Here is a 15,857-nt window from a genome sequence, read left to right as displayed (position 1 = left end):
CTCAGCCTTCTCCTCTCTAACGAAAACAACCTCAAGTCCCTGAGCCTTTCCTCGTAAGACCTTCCCTCCATACCAGGCAACATCCTAGTAAATCTCCTCTGAACCCTTTCCAAAGCTTCCACATCCTTCCTATAATGTGGTGACCAGAACTGCACGCAGTACTCCAGGAGCGGCCGCACCAGGGTTATGTACAGCTGCAGCATGACCTTGTGGCTCCGAAACTCAATCTCCCTACTGATAAAGGCTAGCACACCATATGCCTTCTTAACAGCCCTATTAACGGTAGCATGGTGGTTAGCATCAATGCTTCACAGCTCCAGGGTCCCAGGTTTGATTCCCGGCTGGGTCACTGTCTGTGTGGAGTCTGCACGTCCTCCCCGTGTGTGCGTGGGTTTCCTCCGGGTGCTCCGGTTTCCTCCCACAATCCAAAGATGTGCGGGTTAGGTGGATTGACCATGCTAAATTGCCCGTAGTGTAAGGTTAAGGGGGGATTGTTGGGTTACGGGTATACGGGTTACGTGGGTTAAGTAGGGTGAGCATTGCTCGGCACAACATCGAGGGCCGAAGGGCCTGTTCTGTGCTGTACTGTTCTATGTTAACCTGGGTGGCAACTTTCAGGGATTTATGTACCTGGATGCCGAGATCTCTCTGTTCATCTACACTACCAAGAATCTTGCCATTAGCCCAGTACTCTGCATTCCTGTTACTCCTTCCAAAGTGAACCACCTCACACTTTTCCGCATTAAACTCCATCTGCCACCTCTCAGCCCAGCTCTGCAACTTATCTATGTCCCTCTGTATCCTATAACATCCTTCAGCACTATCCACAACTCCACCGACCTTTGTGTCATCTGCAAATTTACTAACCCATCCTTCTACACCCTCTTCCAGGTCATTTATAAAAATGACAAACAGCAGTGGCCCCAAAACAGATCCTTGCGGTACACCACTAGTAACTGAACTCCAGGATGAACATTTGCCATCAACCACCACCCTCTGTCTTCTTTCAGCTAGCCAATTACTGATCCAAACCGCTAAATCACCTTCAATCCCATACGTCCTTATTTTCTGCAATAGCCTGAACATACTCAACAAATTCCACCCCATCTAAACCCTTACCACTATGGCAGTCCCAGTCGATGTTAGGAAAGTGAAAATCCCCGACCGTGACAAACATGTTACTCCTTTTTATTTCTCACAGAAACTGACAAAAGTCTAACAGGATTAGGCAGGGTAGATTCAGAAAGAATGTTCCCGATGGTGGGGGAGTCCAGAACTAGGGGGTCAGTGTTTGAGGAGAAGGAGTAAACCTTTAGGACTGAGGGGAGGAGAAATTTCTTCACCCAGAGAGCGGGGAATCTGTGGAATGCACTCCCACAGAAAGTAGTTGAGGCCAGAATGTAATTTCAAGAAGGAATTAGATATCGCTCATGGGGCTGAAGGGATCGAGGGATATGGGGGGGGGGGGGGGGGGGTTGGCAGGATCAGAATGTTGAGCAGAGGGATCTGGGTATCGGAGCAGAGGGATCTGGGTATCGGAGCAGAGGAATCTGGGTATCGGAGCAGAGGGATCTGGGTGTCGGAGCAGAGGGATCTGGGTGAGGAGCAGAGGGATCTGGGTATCGGAGCAGAGGAATCTGGGTATCGGAGCAGAGGGATCTAAGTGCCGGAGCAGAGGGATCTGGGTATCGGAGCAGAGGGATCTGGGTATCGGAGCAGAGGGATCAGGGTATCGGAGCAGGGGGATCTGGGTGTCGGAGCAGGGGGATCTGGGTGTCGGAGCAGAGGGATCTGGGTGAGGAGCAGAGGGATCTGGGTGAGGAGCAGAGGGATCTGGGTAGCGGAGCAGAGGGATCTGGGTGAGGAGCAGAGGGATCTGGGTGAGGAGCAGAGGGATCTGGGTATCGGAGCAGAGGAATCTGGGTATCGGAGCAGAGGGATCTGGGTATCGGAGCAGAGGGATCTGGGTGTCGGAGCAGAGGGATCTGGGTGAGGAGCAGAGGGATCTGGGTGCCGGAGCAGAGGGATCTGGGTATCGGAGCAGAGGGATCTGGGTGAGGAGCAGAGGGATCTGGGTATCGGAGCAGAGGAATCTGGGTATCGGAGCAGAGGGATCTGGGTGTTGGAGCAGAGGGATCTGGGTGAGGAGCAGAGGGATCTGGGTATCGGAGCAGAGGAATCTGGGTATCGGAGCAGAGGGATCTAAGTGCCGGAGCAGAGGGATCTGGGTATCGGAGCAGAGGGATCTGGGTATCGGAGCAGAGGGATCTGGGTATCGGAGCAGGGGGATCTGGGTGTCGGAGCAGGGGGATCTGGGTGTCGGAGCAGAGGGATCTGGGTGAGGAGCAGAGGGATCTGGGTGAGGAGCAGAGGGATCTGGGTAGCGGAGCAGAGGGATCTGGGTGAGGAGCAGAGGGATCTGGGTGAGGAGCAGAGGGATCTGGGTATCGGAGCAGAGAAATCTGGGTATCGGAGCAGAGGGATCTGGGTGTCGGAGCAGAGGGATCTGGGTGTCGGAGCAGAGGGATCTGGGTGAGGAGCAGAGGGATCTGGGTATCGGAGCAGGGGGATCTGGGTATCGGAGCAGAGGGATCTGGGTGAGGAGCAGAGGGATCTGGGTGAGGAGCAGAGGGATCTGGGTAGCGGAGCAGAGGGATCTGGGTGAGGAGCAGAGGGATCTGGGTGAGGAGCAGAGGGATCTGGGTATCGGAGCAGAGAAATCTGGGTATCGGAGCAGAGGGATCTGGGTATCGGAGCAGAGGAATCTGGGTATCGGAGCAGAGGGATCTGGGTGCCGGAGCAGAGGGATCTGGGTATCGGAGCAGAGGGATCTGGGTGCCGGAGCAGAGGGATCTGGGTATCGGAGCAGAGGGATCTGGGTGAGGAGCAGAGGGATCTGGGTGAGGAGCAGAGGGATCTGGGTATCGGAGCAGAGGGATCTGGGTATCGGAGCATAGGGATCTGGGTATCGGAGCAGAGGGATCTGGGTGAGGAGCAGAGGGATCTGGGTGTCGGAGCAGAGGGATCTGGGTATCGGAGCAGAGGGATCTGGGTATCGGAGCAGACGGATCTGGGTGCCGGAGCAGAGGGATCTGGGTGCCGGAGCAGAGGGATCTGGGTGAGGAGCAGAGGGATCTGGGTGAGGAGCAGAGGGATCTGGGTGAGGAGCAGAGGGATCTGGGTGAGGAGCAGAGGGATCTGGGTGAGGAGCAGAGGGATCTGGGTATCGGAGCAGAGGGATCTGGGTATCGGAGCAGAGGGATCTGGGTATCGGAGCAGAGGGATCTGGGTGCCGGAGCAGAGGGATCTGGGTGTCGGAGCAGAGGGATCTGGGTATCGGAGCAGAGGGATCTGGGTGAGGAGCAGAGGGATCTGGGTGAGGAGCAGAGGGATCTGGGTGTCGGAGCAGAGGGATCTGGGTATCGGAGCAGAGGGATCTGGGTGACGAGCAGAGGGATCTGGGTGAGGAGCAGAGGGATCTGGGTGTCGGAGCAGAGGGATCTGGGTGAGGAGCAGAGGAATCTGGGTGTCGGAGCAGAGGGATCTGGGTATCAGAGCAAAGGGATCTGGGTGAGGAGCAGAGGGCTCTGGGTATCGGAGCAGAGGGATCTGGGTAGCGGAGCAGAGGGATCTGGGTGAGGAGCAGAGGGATCTGGGTATCGGAGCAGAGGGATCTGGGTGCCGGAGCAGAGGGATCTGGGTATCGGAGCAGAGGGATCTGGGTGAGGAGCAGAGGGATCTGGGTGTCGGAGCAGAGGGATCTGGGTGAGGAGCAGAGGGATCTGGGTGAGGAGCAGAGGGATCTGGGTGCCAGAGCAGAGGGATCTGGGTGCCGGAGCAGAGGGATCTGGGTGAGGAGCAGAGGGATCTGGGTGAGGAGCAGAGGGATCTGGGTGAGGAGCAGAGGGATCTGGGTGAGGAGCAGAGGGATCTGGGTATCGGAGCAGAGGGATCTGGGTATCGGAGCAGAGGGATCTGGGTATCAGAGCAGAGGGATCTGGGTATCGGAGCAGAGGGATCTGGGTGCCGGAGCAGAGGGATCTGGGTGAGGAGCAGAGGGATCTGGGTGAGGAGCAGAGGGATCTGGGTATCAGAGCAGAGGGATATGGGTGTCGGAGCAGAGGGATCTGGGTGCCGGAGCAGAGGGATCTGGGTGAGGAGCAGAGGGATCTGGGTGAGGAGCAGAGGGATCTGGGTATCGGAGCAGAGGGATCTGGGTGAGGAGCAGAGGGATCTGGGATTCGGAGCAGAGGGATCTGGGTGAGGAGCAGAGGGATCTGGGTATCGGAGCAGAGGGATCTGGGTATCGGAGCAGAGGGATCTGGGTATCGGAGCAGAGGGATCTGGGTATCGGAGCAGAGGGATATGGGTATCGGAGCAGAGGGATCTGGGTATCGGAGCAGAGTGATCTGGGTATCGGAGCAGAGGGATCTGGGTATCGGAGCAGAGGGATCTGGGTATCGGAGCAGAGGGATCTGGGTGCCGCAGCAGAGAGATCTGGGTGAGGAGCAGAGGGATCTGGGTGAGGAGCAGAGGGATCTGGGTATCGGAGCAGAGGGATCTGGGTGCCGCAGCAGAGAGATCTGGGTGAGGAGCAGAGGGATCTGGGTGAGGAGCAGAGGGATCTGGGTATCGGAGCAGAGGGATCTGGGTATCGGAGCAGAGGGATCTGGGTATCGGAGCAGGGGGATCTGGGTGTCGGAGCAGGGGGATCTGGGTGTCGGAGCAGAGGGATCTGGGTGAGGAGCAGAGGGATCTGGGTGAGGAGCAGAGGGATCTGGGTAGCGGAGCAGAGGGATCTGGGTGAGGAGCAGAGGGATCTGGGTGAGGAGCAGAGGGATCTGGGTATCGGAGCAGAGAAATCTGGGTATCGGAGCAGAGGGATCTGGGTGTCGGAGCAGAGGGATCTGGGTGTCGGAGCAGAGGGATCTGGGTGAGGAGCAGAGGGATCTGGGTATCGGAGCAGGGGGATCTGGGTATCGGAGCAGAGGGATCTGGGTGAGGAGCAGAGGGATCTGGGTGAGGAGCAGAGGGATCTGGGTAGCGGAGCAGAGGGATCTGGGTGAGGAGCAGAGGGATCTGGGTGAGGAGCAGAGGGATCTGGGTATCGGAGCAGAGAGATCTGGGTATCGGAGCAGAGGGATCTGGGTATCGGAGCAGAGGAATCTGGGTATCGGAGCAGAGGGATCTGGGTGCCGGAGCAGAGGGATCTGGGTATCGGAGCAGAGGGATCTGGGTGCCGGAGCAGAGGGATCTGGGTATCGGAGCAGAGGGATCTGGGTGAGGAGCAGAGGGATCTGGGTGAGGAGCAGAGGGATCTGGGTATCGGAGCAGAGGGATCTGGGTATCGGAGCAGAGGGATCTGGGTATCGGAGCAGAGGGATCTGGGTGAGGAGCAGAGGGATCTGGGTGTCGGAGCAGAGGGATCTGGGTATCGGAGCAGAGGGATCTGGGTATCGGAGCAGAGGGATCTGGGTATCGGAGCAGACGGATCTGGGTGCCGGAGCAGAGGGATCTGGGTGCCGGAGCAGAGGGATCTGGGTGAGGAGCAGAGGGATCTGGGTGAGGAGCAGAGGGATCTGGGTGAGGAGCAGAGGGATCTGGGTGAGGAGCAGAGGGATCTGGGTGAGGAGCAGAGGGATCTGGGTATCGGAGCAGAGGGATCTGGGTATCGGAGCAGAGGGATCTGGGTATCGGAGCAGAGGGATCTGGGTGCCGGAGCAGAGGGATCTGGGTGTCGGAGCAGAGGGATCTGGGTATCGGAGCAGAGGGATCTGGGTGAGGAGCAGAGGGATCTGGGTGAGGAGCAGAGGGATCTGGGTGTCGGAGCAGAGGGATCTGGGTATCGGAGCAGAGGGATCTGGGTGAGGAGCAGAGGGATCTGGGTGAGGAGCAGAGGGATCTGGGTGTCGGAGCAGAGGGATCTGGGTGAGGAGCAGAGGAATCTGGGTGTCGGAGCAGAGGGATCTGGGTATCAGAGCAAAGGGATCTGGGTGAGGAGCAGAGGGATCTGGGTATCGGAGCAGAGGGATCTGGGTAGCGGAGCAGAGGGATCTGGGTGAGGAGCAGAGGGATCTGGGTATCGGAGCAGAGGGATCTGGGTGCCGGAGCAGAGGGATCTGGGTATCGGAGCAGAGGGATCTGGGTGAGGAGCAGAGGGATCTGGGTGTCGGAGCAGAGGGATCTGGGTGAGGAGCAGAGGGATCTGGGTGAGGAGCAGAGGGATCTGGGTGCCAGAGCAGAGGGATCTGGCTGCCGGAGCAGAGGGATCTGGGTGCCGGAGCAGAGGGATCTGGGTGAGGAGCAGAGGGATCTGGGTGAGGAGCAGAGGGATCTGGGTGAGGAGCAGAGGGATCTGGGTGAGGAGCAGAGGGATCTGGGTATCGGAGCAGAGGGATCTGGGTATCGGAGCAGAGGGATCTGGGTATCAGAGCAGAGGGATCTGGGTATCGGAGCAGAGGGATCTGGGTGCCGGAGCAGAGGGATCTGGGTGAGGAGCAGAGGGATCTGGGTGAGGAGCAGAGGGATCTGGGTATCAGAGCAGAGGGATATGGGTGTCGGAGCAGAGGGATCTGGGTGCCGGAGCAGAGGGATCTGGGTGAGGAGCAGAGGGATCTGGGTGAGGAGCAGAGGGATCTGGGTATCGGAGCAGAGGGATCTGGGTGAGGAGCAGAGGGATCTGGGATTCGGAGCAGAGGGATCTGGGTGAGGAGCAGAGGGATCTGGGTATCGGAGCAGAGGGATCTGGGTATCGGAGCAGAGGGATCTGGGTATCGGAGCAGAGGGATCTGGGTATCGGAGCAGAGGGATATGGGTATCGGAGCAGAGGGATCTGGGTATCGGAGCAGAGTGATCTGGGTATCGGAGCAGAGGGATCTGGGTATCGGAGCAGAGGGATCTGGGTATCGGAGCAGAGGGATCTGGGTGCCGCAGCAGAGGGATCTGGGTGAGGAGCAGAGGGATCTGGGTGAGGAGCAGAGGGATCTGGGTATCGGAGCAGAGGGATCTGGGTATCGGAGCAGAGGGATCTGGGTATCGGAGCAGAGGGATCTGGGTATCGGAGCAGAGGGATCTGGGTGTCGGAGCAGAGAGATATGTGCTCTCTGTGATCTGCGCTCTCTGTGATCTGCGCTCTCTGTGATCTGCGCTCTCTGTGATCTGCGCTCTCTGCGCTCTCTGTGATCTGTGCTCTCTGTGATCTGCGCTCTCTCTGATCTGCGCTCTCTCTGATCTGTGCTGTCTGTGCTCTCTGTGCTCTGTGCTCTGCGCTCTCTCTGATCTGCGTTCTCTGTGATCTGCGCTCTCTGTGCTCTCTGTGATCTGTGCTCTCTGTGATCTGTGCTCTCTGTGATCTGCGCTCTCTGTGATCTGCGCTCTCTGTGCTCTGTGATCTGTGCTCTCTGTGCTCTCTCTGATCTGTACTCTCTGTGATCTGTGCTCTCTGTACTCTCTGTGATCTGTGCTCTCTCTGATCTGTACTCTGTGATCTGTGCTCTCTGTGATCTGTGCTCTCTCTGATCTGTACTCTCTATGATCTGTACTCTCTGTGATCTGTGCTCTCTGTGATCTGTGCTCTCTCTGATCTGCGCTCTCTGTGCTCTCTCTGATCTGTGCTCTCTGTGATCTGTGCTCTCTGTGATCTGTACTCTCTGTGATCTGTGCTCTCTGTGATCTGTGCTCTCTGTGATCTGCGCTCTCTGTGATCTGTGCTCTCTGTGCTCTGTGATCTGTGCTCTCTGTGATCTGTGCTCTCTGTGATCTGCGCTCTCTGTGCTCTCTCTGATCTGTGCTCTCTGTGATCTGTGCTCTCTGTGATCTGTACTCTCTGTGATCTGTGCTCTCTGTGATCTGTGCTCTCTGTGATCTGCGCTCTCTGTGATCTGTGCTCTCTGTGCTCTGTGCTCTCTGTGATCTGTGCTCTCTGTGATCTGTGCTCTCTGTGATCTGTGCTCTCTGTGATCTGTGCTCTCTGTGCTCTGTGCTCTCTGTGATCTGTGCTCTCTGTGATCTGCGCTCTCTGTGATCTGTGCTCTCTGTGATCTGTGCTCTCTGATCTGTGCTCTCTGTGATCTGTGCTCTCTGTGATCTGCGCTCTCTGTGATCTGCACTCTCTGTGATCTGCGCTCTCTCTGATCTGCGCTCTCTGTGATCTGCGCTCTCTGCGCTCTCTGTGATCTGTGCTCTCTGTGATCTGCGCTCTCTCTGATCTGCGCTCTCTCTGATCTGTGCTGTCTGTGCTCTCTGTGCTCTGTGCTCTGCGCTCTCTCTGATCTGCGTTCTCTGTGATCTGCGCTCTCTGTGCTCTCTGTGATCTGTGCTCTCTGTGATCTGTGCTCTCTGTGATCTGCGCTCTCTGTGATCTGCGCTCTCTGTGCTCTGTGATCTGTGCTCTCTGTGCTCTCTCTGATCTGTACTCTCTGTGATCTGTGCTCTCTGTACTCTCTGTGATCTGTGCTCTCTCTGATCTGTACTCTCTGTGATCTGTGCTCTCTGTGATCTGTGCTCTCTCTGATCTGTACTCTCTGTGATCTGTACTCTCTGTGATCTGTGCTCTCTGTGATCTGTACTCTCTGTGATCTGTGCTCTCTGTGATCTGTGCTCTCTGTGATCTGCGCTCTCTGTGATCTGCGCTCTCTGTGCTCTGTGCTCTCTGTGATCTGTGCTCTCTGTGATCTGTGCTCTCTGTGATCTGTGCTCTCTGTGATCTGTGCTCTCTGTGATCTGCGCTCTCTGTGCTCTGTGCTCTCTGTGATCTGTGCTCTCTGTGATCTGCGCTCTCTGTGATCTGCGCTCTCTGTGATCTGTGCTCTCTGATCTGTGCTCTCTGTGATCTGCGCTCTCTGTGATCTGCACTCTCTGTGATCTGCGCTCTCTCTGATCTGCGCTCTCTGTGATCTGCGCTCTCTGTGCTCTCTGTGATCTGCGCTCTCTGTGATCTGCGCTGTCTGTGATCTGCGCTCTCTGTGATCTGCGCTCTCTGTGATCTGCGCTCTCTGTGATCTGCGCTCTCTGTGATCTGCGCTCTCTGTGATCTGCGCTCTCTGTGATATTTGCGCTGTCTGCCCTGCTGTATTTATGCCAATGTCTGGTCTCCTGTTCTTATGTTTTTAAACCTCCTGTTTTACATCCAGGAATGCCCGTGTTTTCTGAAGGAGAATATTCTGCAGCTATTCCGGAATCACTCCGTTAATTCGTCAGTGACTCCAACGATCCTGATTGACGATGGTACCGAGCTGCAGGAGGAGATCCCATCAGGAGTAACTCTGCACCATCAATGCAGCAACTGGTAAAGAATGTTCCAGAATCAATCCGCACAAAATGGTCAGGGGCTGGATTCTGCATTAGGGGGCGATGTTCCCCCCCTCCGAGCGGATCACCACGGTGTGCATCGGTACTGGGAGTGCTCCCCACACGCGATCAGATCGCTTCCCATGCAAATACATCCAGATCACAAGGGATTTCAATCTGAATCCCGCTATCAGGCCCCAATTTAATGCAGGCAGCCCAATAGGGAAGATTGACAGCTGCCCCCTCCCCTCGCAATGCACACCCCCCCCCCCCCCCCCCCACCCACCCACCCACCAATCCTCCATTGACAAGTGGGAGCATTCTTGCCCCACACTCCCCTCTCCACCAGGCGGATTTCTGGGTCACCTCCCCTTCACAACACATGCAAATGAGGCTGAACTGACCCCCTCCCACCACCAGACCCCCCACCCCATGTCAGAGACACCCCCCACCCCATGTCTGAGACCCCCACCCCATGTCTGAGACCCCCACCCCCATGTCTGAGACCCCCCCACCCCATGTCAGAGACACCCCCCACCCCATGTCTGTGACCCCCACCCCATGTCTGTGACCCCCCCACCCCATGTCTGAGACCCCCACCCCCATGTCTGAGACCCCCACCCCATGTCTGAGACCCCCACCCCCACGTCAGAGACCCCCACCCCCATGTCTGAGACCCCCACCCCCATGTCAGAGACCCCCACCCCATGTCAGTGACCCCCACCCCATGTCCGCGACCCCCCACCCCATGTCAGAGACCCCCACCCCATGTCAGAGACCCCCCACCCCCATGTCTGAGACCCCCACCCCATGTCAGAGACCCCCACCCCATGTCAGAGACCCCCCACCCTATGTCAGAGACACCCCCCACCCCATGTCAGAGACCCCCACCCCCATGTCTGAGACCCCCACCCCATGTCTGAGACCCCCACCCCCATGTCTAGGGAGGTTATGTTGCAATTGTATAAGGTGTTAGTGCGGCCACACCTGGAGTATTGTGTTCAGTTTTGGTCTCCTTACTTGAGAAAGGACGTACTGGCACTGGAGGGTGTGCAGAGGAGATTCACTAGGTTAATCCCAGAGCTGAAGGGGTTGGATTATGAGGAGAGGTTGAGTAGACTGGGACTGTACTCGTTGGAATTTAGAAGGATGAGGGGGGATCTTATAGAAACATTTAAAATTATGAAGGGAATAGATAGGATAGATGCAGGCAGGTTGTTTCCACTGGCGGGTGACAGCAGAACTAGGGGGCATAGCCTCAAAATAAGGGGAAGTAGATTTAGAACTGAGTTTAGGAGGAACTTCTTCACCCAAAGGGTTGTGAATCTATGGAATTCCTTGCCCAGTGAAGCAGTTGAGGCTCCTTCATTACATGTTTTTAAGGTAAAGATAGATAGTTTTTTGAAGAATAAAGGGATTAAGGGTTATGGTGTTCGGGCCGGAAAGTGGAGCTGAGTCCACAAAAGATCAGCCATGATCTCATTGAATGGCGGAGCAGGCTCGAGGGGCCAGATGGCCTACTCCTGCTCCTATTTCTTATGTTCTTATGTTCTTATGTCAGAGACCCCCACCCCCACGTCAGAGACCCCCACCCCCATGTCTGAGACCCCCACCCCCATGTCAGAGACCCCCCACCCCATGTCTGAGACCCCCACCCCCATGTCAGAGACCCCCACCCCATGTCAGAGACCCCCCACCCCATGTCAGAGACACCCCCCACCCCATGTCAGAGACCTCAGGTTCGATTCCCGGCTGGGTCACTGTCTGTGTGGAGTCTGCACGTCCTCCCCGTGTCTGCGTGGGTTTCCTCCGGGTGCTCCGGTTTCCTCCCACAGTCCAAAGATGTGCGGGTTAGGTGGATTGGCCATGCTAAATTGCCCGTAGTGTCCTAATAAAAGTAAGGTTAAGGGGGGGGGGGGGGGTTGTTGGGTTATGGGTATAGGGTGGATACGTGGGTTTGAGTAGGGTGATCATGGCTCGGCACAACATTGAGGGCCGAAGGGCCTGTTCTGTGCTGTACTGTTCTATGTTCTATGTAGAGACCCCCACCCCATGCCAGAGACACCCACCCACCCCATGTCAGAGACCCCCCACCCTATGTAGAGACCCCCACCCCATGCCAGAGACACCCACCCCATGCCAGAGACACCCACCCCATGTCTGAGACACCCACCCCATGTCTGAGACCCCCCACCCCCATGTCAGAGACCCCCCACCCCCATGTCTGAGACCCCCACCCTATGTCAGAGACCCCCCCACCCCATGTCAGAGACCCCCCACCCTATGTAGAGACCCCCACCCTATGTAGAGACCCCCACCCCATGCCAGAGACACCCACCCCATGCCAGACACCCACCCCATGTCTGAGACCCCCACCCCATGTCAGAGACCCCCCACCCCATGTCAGAGACCCCCCACCCCATGTCAGAGACCCCCCACCCCATGTCAGAGACCCCCCACCCCATGTCAGAGACCCCCCACCCCATGTCAGAGACCCCCCCACCCCATGTCAGAGACCCCCCCACCCCATGTCAGAGACCCCCCACCCCATGTCAGAGACCCCCCACCCCATGTCAGAGACCCCCCACCCCATGTCAGAGACCCCCCACCCCAGGTCAGAGACCCCCCACCCCATGTCAGAGACCCCCACCCCATGTCAGAGACTCCCCACCCCATGTCAGAGACCCCCACCCTATGTAGAGACCCCCACCCTATGTAGAGACCCGCACCCCATGCCAGAGACACCCACCCCATGTCTGAGACCCCCACCCCATGTCAGAGACCCCCCACCCCATGTCAGAGACCCCCCACCCCATGTCAGAGACCCTCCACCCCATGTCAGAGACCCCCCACCCCATGTTAGAGACCCCCCACCCCATGTTAGAGACCCCCCACCCCATGTCAGAGACCCCCCACCCCATGTCAGAGACCCCCCACCCCATGTCAGAGACCCCCCACCCCATGTCAGAGACCCCCCACCCCATGTCAAAACCCCCACCCATGTCAGAGACCTCCCACCCCATGTCAGAGACCCCCACCCCATGTCAGAGACCCCCCCACACCATTAGTCACGCCTGTCTTGAAGCTCGAGAGCAGTTCAGGCAGAAACAGTGAAAAATCACTCTTTTCTCACGAACCTGGCCCTTACACCTGCTGCCTCAGACAGACTCTGCAGCTGTTAGTAAATCACAACACATCACATGGCTTTCAACCCCCTGAAATCCTTATTCCAACTGTGGCCTCACCAATGCCCGATACAATTGCAGTAAAACATCTCTATCCCTATACTCAAATCCTCTCGCTATGAAGGCCAACATCCCATTTGCCTTCTTTACTGCCGGCTGTACCTGCGCGCTTACTTTCAGCGACTGATGCACGAGGACAACAAGGTCTCGCTGAGTATCCGCCTCTCTCAATTTACACCCATTCAATAATAATCTGCCTTCCTATTTTTGTTACCAAAGTGGATAACCGCACATTTATCCACATTATACAGTGTCTGCCATGCATGTACCCACTCACTCAGCCTGTCCAAATCACACTGAAACATCTCTGCATCCTCCTCACAGCTCACCCTCCCACCCAACTTTGTATCATCTGCAAATTTGGAGAAAATACATTTAGTTCCCTCGTCCAAATCATTAATATATAACGTGAGCAGTTAGGGTCCTGGCACAGATCCCTGCGGTACCCCACTAGTCACTGCCTGCCAATCAGAAAAAGACCCATTTATCCCAACTCTGCTTCCTGTCTGCTAACCAGCTTTCTGTCCATCTCAAGACACTACCCACAATCTCATACCCTTTAACTTTATATATTAATCTGCTCTCTGCAACCTTGTTGAAAGCCTTCTGAAAGTTCAACTCTACTAGTTACATCCTCAAAGAATTCTAATAGATTTGTCAAGCATGATTTCCCTTTTGCTAAATGCTGTGAAATCCTTGATAATGGACTCCAGCAATTTCCCTACTGCCGACGTTAGGCTCACTGGTCTATAGTTCCCTGTTTTCCCTCTACCTCCCTTTTTGAATAGTGGGGTTACATTCGGTACCCTCCAATCTGCAGGAACTATTCCGGAGTCCAAAGAATTTTGTAACATTCGATTGGAATCCAGCTAAGAAGGTTGTGCAGTGCTGGTCCGAGGAGACGATGAGCTCCCACGTGACTGCTTAGAGACAGTGGACTGGTCCATATTTAAGAACTCAGCAACCAACTTAAATGAGTATGCCACCACCGTCACAGACTTCATCAGCAAATGTGTGGACGACTGCGTGCCAAAGAAAGCAGTACGTACGTTCCCCAACCATGGTTTAATCGGGAGATTGTCTCCTACTGAACGACAGGTCTGAGGCGTTCAAGCCAGCCGACCCTGACTCATACAAGAAATCCAGTTGCAAACTCCGCAAAGTCATCCGAGATGCCGAGAGAGAATATCAGACTACGCTAATGTCCCAGATTAACGATACGGACTCTCGTCGGTCGTGGCTAGGCTTCAACAGCGCACCCCCCCCTCCCCGATGAACTCAATGCATTCTATGCTCGGTTCGATCAGGCAACCAACAATCCACCGCCAAATGTCCCAGCAGCCTCGGACACACCCATACCCACAATCACAGCTTCCAAAGTCAGGTCAGCTTTCCTGAAAGTGAGCCCTCGGAAAGCGATCGGTCTGGACGGGATCCCTGGTCATGCACTCAGAGCCTGTGCGGACCAGCTGGCAGATGTGTTCACAGACATAGAATCTACAGTGCCGAAGGAGGCCATTCGGCCCATCAAGTCTGCACCAGCTCTTGGAAAGAGCACCCCACTTACGCCCACACCTCCACCCTATCGCCGTAACCCAGTAACCCCACCTAATCTTTTGGACACTAAGGCCAATGTTGCATGGCCAATCCATCTAACCTGCACATCTTTGGACTGTGGGAGGAAACCGGAGCACCCGGAGGAAACCCACGCAGACATGGGGAGAACGTGCAGACGCCGCACAGACAGTCACCCGAGGCTGGAATTGAACCTGTCACTGTGGGGCAGCAGTGCTAACCACTGTGCCACCCCAGATCATCATCAACCGTTGACTAATGTAATGAAGTGCTTTGAGAGGTTGGACATGTGGCACATCAATTCCATACTCCCAGAATACCTAGATAGACTGCAATTCACATACCGCCACAGCCGGTCCACAGCAGACGCCATCTCCCTGGCCCTACACTCATCCCTAGAGCATCTCGACAACAAGGACTCCTACATCAGACTCCTATTTATTGGCTACAGCTCTGCCTTCAACACCTTAATCCAGTCAAGCTCATATCAAAGCTCCAAAACCTAGGACTTGGCTCCTCACTCTGCAACTGGATCCTCAACTTCCTGACCCACAGACCACAATCAGTAAGGACAAACAACAACACCTCCTCCTCAATACCCGGGCCCCGCAAGGCTGCGTACTCAGCCCCCGACACTCCTTATACACACACGACTGTGTGGCAAAACTTGGCTCCAACTCCATCTACAAGTTTCTTGACGGCACTACCGTCGGATCTTGAACAACGATGAGTCAGAGTACAGGAGGGAGATAGAGAACCTAGTGGAGAGGTGTAAAGATAATAATCTCTTTCTCAATGTCAGCAAAACTGAAGAACTGGTCATTGACTTCAGGAAACGAAGTATCGTACACACCCCTGTCTGCATTTAAAAAAAATGTTTTTTGTTATTATTAATTGACGGGATGTGGGCATCGCTGGTTAGACCAGCATTTATTGCCCAACCCGAGTTGCCCTTCAGAAGGTGGTGGTGAGTTGTCTTCTTGAATGGCTGCAGTCCCTCAGGTGTAGGTACACCCACTGTGCTGTGAGGGATGGAGTTCCAGGATGTTGCCCCAGCAACAGTGAAGGAATGGCCAATATATTTCAGGAACCCGACCCTCACCCTTTGCCAGGACAAGTCGTCTAGTACTGAGAGTTGTGAACACAGCCCAGTCCATCACACAAACCCGCCTCACATCTGCTGACTCTCTCTACACATCCCGCTGTCTGGGGAAAGCGGGCAGCATAATCAAAGACCCCTCCCACCTGGCTTATTCATTCTTTCAACTTCCTCCATCGGGCAGGAGATACAAAAGTCTGAGAACACGCACGAACAGATTCAAAAACAGCTTCTTCCCCGCTGTTACCAGACTCCTGAATGACCCCCTTATGGACTGAACTGATCTCTCTGCACATCTTCTCTACTGAGTAGTACTACTCTCTGTATGCTTCACCCGATGCCGGTGTCTATGTATTTACATTGTATATTTATTGTATGTCCTATGTTTTTTCATGAAGGGGATGATCTGCCTGGACTGTACGCAGAACAATACTTTTCACTATACCCCAGTACACGTGACAATAAATCGGATCCAAATCAAACATGACCGCCAATGGACCAACTAATATATCTCGATGAAGATTATCCGGCCCTTGGAGATTTATCCGCCTGTCCCCCAAACCATTTCTTTACTGATACTCATTTCCTTCAGCTCCTCACTGAAACTTGTGCTTCTCAGAACTTCCGGTACGTTATTCCTGTCTTCCTTT

The 15,857-nt window shown here is 55.4% G+C and overlaps 1 protein-coding gene across 1 annotated transcript in view; it reads left to right on the top strand.

Annotated features, from left to right (window-relative positions):
- Positions 1-15,857, top strand: part of scospondin (subcommissural organ spondin) — a 443,172-nt gene that overhangs the window by 167,423 nt on the left and 259,892 nt on the right. The window contains exon 23 of the mRNA XM_038810430.1: positions 9,132-9,286. Within this exon, the coding sequence (XP_038666358.1) occupies positions 9,132-9,286 (155 nt within the window). The remainder of the gene's footprint in view (positions 1-9,131; positions 9,287-15,857) is intronic.

The sequence above is a fragment of the Scyliorhinus canicula genome, chromosome 10, assembly GCF_902713615.1.
Source record: "Scyliorhinus canicula chromosome 10, sScyCan1.1, whole genome shotgun sequence".
Classification (NCBI taxonomy): domain Eukaryota; kingdom Metazoa; phylum Chordata; class Chondrichthyes; order Carcharhiniformes; family Scyliorhinidae; genus Scyliorhinus; species Scyliorhinus canicula.
Note: the sequence above shows the minus strand (reverse complement) of the source record. Positions and strands in the feature narration are given on the sequence as shown.